We start from the raw sequence: 10,695 nt of genomic DNA, 5'->3' as shown, positions 1-10,695 counted from the left end.
GCAGCCGAAATTCCCCACTTTGACAATTGAAGTTGCTTCTACTAGTAACTTTTCTCCTTTGATTTCGAGGCTTTGAAACTTGTTTTTATATGCTAGAATAACGTAGAATCAAAGGTTGATGATCTTAATATGTTTTTAAGGATTCCAAAGTATAGAATTGGTATGTTTTGCTATTCACCACTTGTAGAGAATTGGTAATTTGTGTTTCATAAGTTGGGCCTTTGAGTCAGTCTGATGTCAAAGTCTCCTAGGAATATAATACCTGCCAGATCAAAGGGGATAAGAATAGTGATATAATCTTTAAAAGGTAAGTATAAATTGCTTAATTAAATTTTAAATGCTTTTATTTAATTAATTATTTAAATATTACTTATATTAGGGTGCAGTGCATTAGAATCATGTGTTCTGTTGCATTGAGAATTGTTTATGATGTGAGGTAGATCATGGATGACCCACTGACTCCCAAAAGGTATATGAGATCATGGTATGAAATGGTATGTATGTTTGGGATCCAAAAGACCAGGTGAGGACCCTATGAGGCTGTTAGTGCATGACACATGTCATGTTTAAAGAGGAATTACTGAGGAGCTTCTTTATGAGACGAGCACATTGGATGTAAAAAAGGAAGTTCGGAGAAGCTTCTATATGAGCCGGACACATTAAATTATGGGGTAGTCACTGGTGACATGATTATCATGTTTGCAAATGTTTGAGATTTATTGCATTCATGTGAATGTATACTCATGTTTATGTGATAAAAGAATAATATAAATGTTTTAAGTAGTTTATGGTTACTGAGCCTTCCAGCTCACCCCCCAAACCAACATAGGTTTTGCAGGTAGCTGATGAACAACATATATAAGATGGCTTTGGCATGTTATATAAATAGGTCATGTAATAATGGTAGACTCCTACATGTATATGTAATCATGTAATGTCAAGGTATGAGATTGCTTAGTGCTAGATGTATGTAAGGTTAATGCAGGCATGTGAATCTAATGTATGTTATAGAATGTGAATGTGCTTATCAGTAGGAATGAATGGTTACATGAGTAGGTGAGTTGTTTCCCTAAAACTAAATGGAAGAGCATAATGAAAACGTAAAGCATAAAGCCTAATCTTATAAATATGTTAATAAGTAAGCATGAGAAGGAGATTTTAAGTCCCCTGATTATGACTAAAAGTTAATAGAAAAATGGTAAAGACAAAAGAGTAAGAATAACTAGTTAAGGTATCTTTTTAACTTTGTAAAAGAGTTATGTTGCATAAATGATATGACTCATAAAAGTCATGTCCTATTGATCACACTAAACATGAAATAGTTGTAATGGAAATCTACTAGGGTGAGCAAAGGCCCTCTTATGTATTTAAAAACCAAGATAGACTTAATTATGAAAGAAAAGTAAAGTTGAATGTGATTAATAGGATGTAGCTAAAGTTAAATGATAAAGTTATGTAAAAGAGGTTCATTAAGGGAACACTTCCAAAGTTAATGTATCAAATGCTTTAAATAGCAATAAGTGAAATAAGAAAGCAAAAGAAAATGAGTATGCTCGTCCTAGGGAAACAATTCTAAGTAACCCTTTGGTTGACGAAAGAAAGTCCAATAGTTCTTGGAGTCTTACAAAGGATGTAGAAAGAGCTCAACTCTGCTCAAATGAAGTAGATTATTGAGATAATGGTAAAGCAAGACAAGAATAAAAAAAGAAATTTCAGCATAATATACTTAAACATTAAGGCTCTTTCTGATGAGTTTAAGTCTTAATGGAGGAAAGAACCTCCCTTTGACTGTAAAAAAGGTTCCAAATCATTACAGTGGGCCCTTAGAAGGTCAAAGTTTATGGTCTTAAGTTTGCTATGGGTACTGACAGCCTTAAGCTGACTTGTTCTCTAGTGCTAGTGAAGACCCTTTGTTCGGGTCGTGACATTGCCCAAGTCTTTAATCTCAAATTCTTGTGTTAGGAGTTTCTTTAAATGGATAATTTCTTCCCTGTCATCTCCTGTCACTATTAATAGGATAATAAGCAATAAGCAATGCAATCTTACTTTTATAATGTTTTATAAAATAAAAAAATACAATCAATATTGCTAGTATAGAATCTAAAGAAAATCGTAACCTTGCTAAATCTGTCAAACCATGCCCTAGGAGACTGCTTCAGGCTATACAAAGCTTTTTCATTCTGCAAACCTTTCCTCTGGCTTTCTCATCATCAAATCCTAGAGGTATTTCCATATACACTTCTTCCTCTAAGTCTCCATATAGAAAGGCATTCTTAGCATCAAACTATTGCAATTCCCATTCAAGGTTAGCTATACATGACAATAAAATTCGAATGGTATTCATTTTTGTAATAGGAGCAAAGGTTTCTTGATAATCCACTCCATATGCCTATGTGAAACCCTTTGCCACTAATCTGGCTTTGTATCTCAATCAAACCATTTGCTCTATGTTTTAGAGTACACCCATTTGCATCCAATTGGCTATTTCCCAACAGGGAGAGTAACAATATCTCATGTCCCATTCTTTGTCAAAGCCTTCATCTCATCAATCATAACAGCCTTCCAATTTGGATCAAGGTATACTTCCTTTTATCTTGTGGGATTGAAACAAAGAAAATATATGAGACAGACTCTATAGGATGGGAATAATAAATCATAAGACATAGAATTAGAGATAAGGTGTTTGGTACAAGCTCTGACTCATTTTCTTAGAGCGATAAAAACATCAAGGCTAGAATCAGGATTGGAATTAACAAGAATTGAAGGAAACTCATTACATATCTCAAGATGTCTAGGATCTGAATCCAGGAATTCTATTTGATTAAGAGTATCATGTTCAATGGCCTTGTTTGTTCTGTTCCAACAAGTGTAGGTTGTCAAATCCAACCTATTCAACCTCGGTATAGGTTGAGGTGATCTATCTTGAACATGAACCTATTGTGGTGATTGATCCTAATCATCATTAAGCTCCTCCTGAAAAGCTAGAAGGAAAGAAGATGAAGGAAAAATCACCTCTTCCTCCTACACTTCCCTTAAAGAGGTGTTTGATAATAAGGTTTGGATTTTCCTAAAAGCAACACTATGCTCACAAAATACTTTCTAGAAGGTGGTGATAATATTTATATCCTTTTTGAGTACCAGAATGTCCAACAAAAACACATTTAAAAGCCCTAGGTTCTAATTTCTTAACATTTGTCCAATGAACAGAGCACACACAATCTAAAGAACCTAGGTGAAACAATATAGAAGTTCTTTCACTATAAACCTCTATAGGGTTTTTAAAATCTGGGGTCCAAGATGCATCCTATTAATCAAATATGTTGTAGACAGAATAGCATCCCCTAGTAAGATGTGGGCAGACTTATAGTAAATAAAAGAGTTCTAATTACCTAAGTATATGTCTATTCTTCTTTTCAAACAACCCATTTTGTGCACTAATGTTACCATAACTAATTTGATGCAAGATCCCATGTGACTCCAAATAAGTCTGAAACACTTCATTCATATATTCTATACCATTATTAGTTCTTAAAATTCTATCTTGAGCATCAAATTGATTACAATATGGAATTGTTGAAAATAACAGCTCAATCTTAGTTTTCATCAAGTAAACCCAAGTCAACCTAGTGCAACAATCAATTAAAGTAATAAACAATCTATATCCAGATAAAAACACAGTTTTGGTAGGCCCCCAAATATCAAAGTAAATAGTCATGAAAGGAGTTAAAGTTTTATTATTTATCGGAGGATAAGATTGTCTTGTGTGTTTAGCTAATTCATAAGCATCACAAACTAAAAATTCTGGTTTGCACTTTCTAAAGAAAATGGGATATAACCTTTTGTATATTTAAAAAGAAAGGTGTCTTAATCTCTTACGTCACTGGATAATCTTTTGGTCGGCACTCACAGATTGTCATAACAAATTTTTGTTTGCACCATGATTTGAGGAACCTCCGTAGTCATCTAGAAGATATAGCCATATTACAATCTACCACTGCCAATTGTTATCTCATTTTCAACTCCTGAAATATACAATGAGTAGATATAACTCAATTTCGGTTGGTTTGGTCTTTTGATGATTCTTCAATTTAAAAATCGAACCAAACTGAAAATCAAACTTCTCTTAAAATCTAAACAATCGAATCAAACCGATTGTCCTAAAAAATGAACTGAAAAACTGAATTAGACCTATTTCGTTTGATTTTTTGGTTAAAATCATTCAGTGCTCACCCTTGCGCAGAAACATCTAATTTAGGAGAAAATTGTATGTCTCTTTGTGTGTAAATGATTTAGTATATATACATAAGATTTTTATCTCATATGGAAGTTAATACAATATAATTAATATAATATACAAAATTAGAAGAAAAATATATAAGCGAGGAAAGACTATTAATCCCTATGACATAGGGATATTGACGTGATTCCAACAAATGTCAATATTGTAATCTTCACCCACATTTCATCACTCGTAGGAGGAGGTTGTTTAAAAAAAATAACAGCAGAATTAAGCTAATATTTTTTGGGGTCTATTTTCTAGGTGTGTTTTATCGCTTTCTTGTTGGACCCTTTTCTTGTAATGCTCTTTTAATCATCATCACCACTTTGTTGTTCCCCACAAACTATGAAGAAATACAATTTCAACTTCTCTCTTTTTTCTCTCCATATTCTTCTCCTCACTCTTTTCGCACGCAATCCAGCTGCCATTTCTCAAAACTCGATGTCAGAAGGTAAATTCTTGCAGTAGTCAAATTAACATGTGGGGCTCTTTATATTGTAACTTTTCTGGGTTTTGGACTTTTGGTATTGGGTTTTGGTTTGTTTTGCAATTTGTGTTTTGATGTTTACGATTGATCAGTTGGGTTTTTTCTTTTGTCCAGATGGTTGGTGTTCTTTTGTTTTCTGTGGGCAAGGGACATGCAAGAATACTATTCTTGGTTTTGAGTGCGAGTGCTATGCCGGTTGGAGCAAGATTCAGATTGGTTTTTTGACCTTTCTTCCTTGCTTAATTCCTAATTGTGAGTTACTCTCTCTTTCTTCTTTCTATTGCACCTAAATAGATATATTATGTTTGTACCTCTGTGTTCTGTGTGTGATTATCTCAGCTACTATATTTTGTCATTTCATGAAGGGTTGGGAACACTATAATAACTATAATTATCTCCCTTTTTTTAGATGTGAAATGCCAACAATAATGTCAATGTCATGAAGTAGAATATGTGCATGTGTCAGCATGTATAAACGAATATGAATACTCAACTAGTTCTTTATCTCAAAAAATTTAGGGTCGGCTATATGGATTCTCTTTTAGGTCATGTTGTACTACTATCCTCGATGAATATGTGTATAAACGAATATGAATGAATGTGTCTGGAAAATGCCTCTGAAATGTAAAATTCCAAGAACATAATATATTAGGCTGAACAGTCTCCAGCTTTTTGCTAATTATATGTTATTATCTGTATGGTATCAGTCTTTTTTTTTTTTTTTAATGCTTCGACAGATTCAAATCTTGCAAGCTAAATATAAAATTCTTCCTGTCGAGAACCATATGCACAAACATTAGACTAATTGATCATCTGATCATTAAATTTTCTAAAATAAATTGCTTTTGTGCTATGTGATGCACTAGTTATTCTTCACTATTTTCCTCGAATTTAAAGCAAAAGTTGTTTTTCTGAGTTCTTCTTTGATGAGGCGTTCTATATTGGCGTGTGAATGCTGACTTTTTTTGTGTGCTCTTTTGACCTATTATGAGACTAATTATCAGTCCTACAATGAGTTCTCAACTTCTTCCCAACCAACCCCTTCTCTCTCTTTAATTCTTTTATGTAACTATTTAAATTTGACTTCATTGATATATTTGGAGCTGATTTCAGATAGAGGTCATGGGTTTGATGCTTAAGGTCCTTTCATCAAGATCTGCTTCTTCTTCTTTTTTTCTCTGTGACATAGAAAGAGGGATGACAAGATCACCATTAATACTTTCCAGGCACAATTGATTTGCAATGTGGTAATGGATCACCGCCACCACCTCCATCGGCTCCTCTCCCTCTGCCTCCACTAAATTTAACAGACCGTGAGTATCATTAAACATTGGCATATTAGTCGCTGTTTTATACATTTAGAATAATTAATGCCTCCTAAACTAAGGAATTTTATTTTACAGCTTGTCAATTAATTTGGTGTGCCGATGGATCCTGCTTGCCTAACGGAACAGGACATATATGCCAGTGTAATGAAGGCTCAGCGAATTTGTTGAATAATACAGAGTTGCCATGTTTTCAAGAATGTAAGGCACTTCCTCATTAAGAACCATGAAAGGAAGGGAGATGATCATCTAAATTATTTGTTCTTTTGCACTGTTTAAGAATTGAAGGACATTTAGAAATGTTGCCATGTATTTATGTCAATTTGGTTTTCTACCAGGCTACTATGGAGCAGATTGCAATGGTCTTGGGCTTGGTCCACCGGTTCCTCCACCACCATCAGGTTTGAATGGAAATGTTATGCCACCTCCAACGAGTCCTCCCGACTCGGCTGGAAATGTTATATTTTCTCATATTTGCGATACATTGTTGACAGGGATAATGAAGAAAAACTAAACGCTAATGAAAATTCACCTGCAAAAGCATTGAATATGAACTTGCAAACAAGCAATTGTATTCAGATAATTAGCATGCTTTTCTCTTCCTAAAACTGAAATATTTTTCACATTCGTATAGTTTTTGAGGAAATTTTTGCTAGACCGATCCTTCATATACTCAAGACACAAATATGTAAGACCTATTATGTATTTAATAGATCTGTTTCATCATATATCTTTTGTTTTAGATCATATATCTTTTGTTTTAGATCACGATGAATTGAGTATAAACAAGAAAAATCTATTTTTTAAATAGAAAAATAAATCACATAATTGTTATGAATAATTAATCCTTTAAGATATGATGTGCGGACATGGTAAACGATGAGAAATAATTCCAAAAATCTTTCAAGTTCTACAAGCACGTTATACATGCTACTCTTATTTTGTTCTAACTTCTAATTCACGATTTCATGTGATAGGTTCTTCAGAAGTGTTAAACTCCTGGATGAGTCTTGGTGTTCTAACCATGATATTGTTAGCAGCTACTTTCCTAACATTGTTTTAGAGACAAATACCCAATGATGGGATCACCAAGAAAACAAGGAGAAATTACAGAAGGCATCCGATGCGCCAACTCAATATATAATAAGCCAATATTAAATTGACATGTGGTATCAATAGCTTTGAAAGCAAATATGTAATTTCAGTAAAAAAATTTTGAAAAAAAAAAAGCAATTTTAGTTAAACAGCAGCTCTAATATCATACCAAATATGCCACTTGTTAATTTAATATTGCCATATTGTATGTTGAGCGGGCACAACCGATCCATCAAATAATTTCTCCAAAAAAAGTGCTCATGGTAAGCTCTTTATTTTCTCTTAAAATAAGGTGAACAACACAATAATTATGCTTTTATTATTAAAGATTATGTATACAGGTTGTTGAGAGATAATAAACACTGCTACAAGAAACATTTGCTTCTTATCCTATCGATACAAGCAAAAAGTTCAGAAAAATTTAACATCACTATTCTTGAAAAACTTAGACTTGAGCATTCTTTTCGCACTATTGTGGATATCAAAATAATGGGATTAATGTATTTCAAGTTCCCCATATATATATATATATATATATATATATATATATATATATATATATATATATATATATATATATTTTTTTTTTTTTTTTTTTTTTTTTTCAATAAGCAGAGCCAAAATTATTATTATTAGAGGGAAAGAGAAAATGATAAGATATAACCAAAGGAACAGATTAAGAAATCAAAACAAAAAAGCCACAAAATGATAATGATCAGAATGAGAGATACGCCATCCCCAAGTTGCGAGAGATTTCAGATATGCTAGCTTTGAGATTTTTTTTTGCCTCAAGATGCCCAAAAGCATCCTTGTTCCAGAATTTCAGATGCAGTGCTTTAACTTTAAAGAAATAGGAAGGTGCCTCGGGTGGTGATTCCAAAAGGTTGCAGAAAACCAGGGAAGACCTGACCGGCAGCAGTCTAGACTTCTGAATTTGTTTAGGGCCGCAATCCATGAAAGGCAAAAGAAGAAATGTGTTCTAGTTATATATATAGTATATGATACTATATATATCATGGAAGTTCAATAATGTATATTGGATCATGTTCTAAATTGCATGATTTTCTCAGCTATCAGCACATGAAGGAATTTAGCTGTCTTATTCTAGCAAATTCATAATTAAAATATAAAACAAAAAGCTTAATTTGGACAAAAGAAAGTGCACGTAAGAAGGCTCATTATTGCAACAGAATGTGTTTCATGAAAGTTCCAAAAGTTCCATTTAGCTAGTGAGATATGTTTTCCTCAAGTAAAGAATTGAAATATGAAGATGTTCTAGTGGTCCATATTGAACCACCAAGCTTGTTTTGGAATTCTAGTGGACAAGAAATGTGCATTGGGAAGATCTGTCCCTGATCTCAGCCTCATCCTGTTTTTGGGCACTTGTCATTAAAATAACCTTGCGACGTATTTCTTTGTGTATATTTTTTTTTTTTTTCTGCTATTGTCATTGCCAACCCATTTGCATGGTCCTCGCAATCTTGTTCTCTGTGCTTAATTGGATTTTGTCTTTAAAGCTTATGATCTAAGAGGACTCTTTCCCATGAAAGTTTTGATCCTCTTGCCTCTTCAGCCTTTGTTCTTTTCATGGTTTGGTAAGATTTGAAATGGAAGAAACCAATTCGCAATTAAAGTGGTGAGTTGCTTTCCCAAGACTAGTGCACAGATTTAGTATAAGTAGATTGAGGTACTTCTTAACTTGAATAATGTCATCACTTGAGTCACTCAAATCCTAAGTTTTGAGACCCTTTTCATTTTCCTTTGTAAACCCTAAGTTAGGACCAGCTGGAGAACTCCTGATATAAATATTTATGTTAGGTCAATTAATACTTAAAATTTTTGTGAATTTGAAAAACTTTTTCTTAATTTGAATAGGAGAAATATTTGACAATTAGATAGTAGATTATTTTTTATATAGATAGGCTATTGTTTGTTACAACAAATGTTGAAATGAGTAGAAATTTTATAGTAACATTAATTTTACTGAGCAGTAGCAACATAAATAATTAACACTAATAAATAATTAACACCAATGGTACATAGAAAAAATATGACAGAAATCATTGTTATTATTAAAAAAATTTTATAGTAATAATTGTTGTTATAAATATATTTTTTAGTAACTATAATTTTATTGTAAAATATTTATGACCACAATTTTATAACAGTAATTCATATATATATATATATATATATATATATATATATATATATATATATATATATATATATATATATATTACTACCATAAATTTATAATAGCAAATTTTATACATTTAACAATAAAAGTTGTTGCTATTAAATTTAATATTTCTTATAGTGGTTGTAGTGTTATTCCTATTTGAATAAAATTCCTATTGAAATTTAAATTGAGGACCAGATAAAAAGCATAAATTTCAAACGTAATGGATTTTTGTCCATTTTTAAGAGCTATTGTCCATGCAATGTACGCAATTTAGTGGTGTATTATAATATATTAGTTATATGTAGAAGAAAATGAGAGCAATAAATTAATATATTTAATATAACAATAATGATATTCAGCTTAAATTGTGCTAAATTAAATGGGTTAAAAAAATAATTTTAGTTAAACGTATATTAAATGTTGTAAGTTTGTTTTTACACTTTTAACCTATTAGCCATTAAAATGATTTGTGAGCCATTTAAGCGAGCCTTATAAACTATTTAACTATTTACTTTATGAAATTTAAATTTCATCATCTTCTTTCATTTAATTTTAACAAGTAATTAATTCTATTATTTTAAAATTGAATTGAACCAGCTAATCAGACCGATTTAATCAAAAATCAAAATTTAATTCACTTTAAATTTAATAAGTAATTAATTTTATTATTTTAAAATTGAATTAAACTAGCCGATTAGATCAATTTAATTGAAAATTAAAATTTAATTCGATTCTATTTAATTAATAACTAAAAACCCTGTCAGGAAAAAATATTTGCAAAATAATTCTATTATTTTAAAATTGAATTGAACCAGTCGATTAGAATAGTTTAATTGAAAATTAAAATTTAATCTATTTGATTTAATTAATAATTGAAAACCCAGTAAGGTGAAAAATATTTGCAAAATAGAAGGGATTTGGTGGGTTTGATCCCACAGTATCTAAAGCGGAGGAGGAACCACCGAAGCCACTGCAGCTTTTACTTTTTACTTTTTCTTTACTTTATTTTATTTCTTCTGTAATATTAATGTTAATGTTGTTCTCTAAAAATATATGTATTACCGATCAATTACTAATATATAATTAATGCATTTTATGCTTATCTTTAATATTTTACTTTCATTTTGTTTATAAAATAAAATTTTTTTCCATTATTTAAATTATTTATATTAATTTAAAATAATTAAAATTTATTAATCTATAACTATTACAAAGAAAATTAAAAATTCTTAATTTTATCCATTTATAATTTAAATAATTAATGATGTTAATAATATGATATATTAATACATTAACTTGAATTCTTAATTTTTTATATTATTAT

The 10,695-nt window shown here is 31.0% G+C and overlaps 1 protein-coding gene across 2 annotated transcripts; it reads left to right on the top strand.

The window, feature by feature from the left end:
• Positions 1-4,425: 4,425 nt before the first annotated feature.
• LOC110649992 (uncharacterized) lies at positions 4,426-7,624 on the top strand. Of its 2 annotated transcripts, XM_021804769.2 has the most exons (6): positions 4,426-4,730; positions 4,881-5,018; positions 5,993-6,079; positions 6,170-6,292; positions 6,430-6,492; positions 7,069-7,624. In XM_021804769.2, the coding sequence occupies exons 1-6, from the start codon at positions 4,625-4,627 to the stop codon at positions 7,152-7,154; spliced, it is 603 nt and encodes a 200-aa protein (XP_021660461.1). In that variant the 5' UTR covers positions 4,426-4,624; the 3' UTR covers positions 7,155-7,624. The 2 variants fall into 2 exon arrangements, with proteins under 2 accessions (XP_021660461.1, XP_021660460.1); XM_021804768.2 differs by lacking the exon at positions 7,069-7,624 and having other exon boundaries at positions 6,430-6,817.
• The last annotated feature ends 3,071 nt before the right edge of the window (positions 7,625-10,695 follow it).

Source organism: Hevea brasiliensis, chromosome 6, assembly GCF_030052815.1.
Source record: "Hevea brasiliensis isolate MT/VB/25A 57/8 chromosome 6, ASM3005281v1, whole genome shotgun sequence".
Classification (NCBI taxonomy): domain Eukaryota; kingdom Viridiplantae; phylum Streptophyta; class Magnoliopsida; order Malpighiales; family Euphorbiaceae; genus Hevea; species Hevea brasiliensis.
Note: the sequence above shows the minus strand (reverse complement) of the source record. Positions and strands in the feature narration are given on the sequence as shown.

What these genes read in the sequence shown, in the direction of transcription:
- LOC110649992 (XM_021804768.2), top strand. Translation starts at nt 4,625, where the DNA reads ATGAAGAAATACAATTTCAACTTCTCTCTTTTTTCTCTCCATATTCTT. An exon ending in TCAAAACTCGATGTCAGAAG is followed by an intron (nt 4,731 to 4,880) that starts GTAAATTCTTGC and finishes TCTTTTGTCCAG; the next exon opens with ATGGTTGGTGTTCTTTTGTT. An exon ending in TCCTTGCTTAATTCCTAATT is followed by an intron (nt 5,019 to 5,992) that starts GTGAGTTACTCT and finishes AATACTTTCCAG; the next exon opens with GCACAATTGATTTGCAATGT.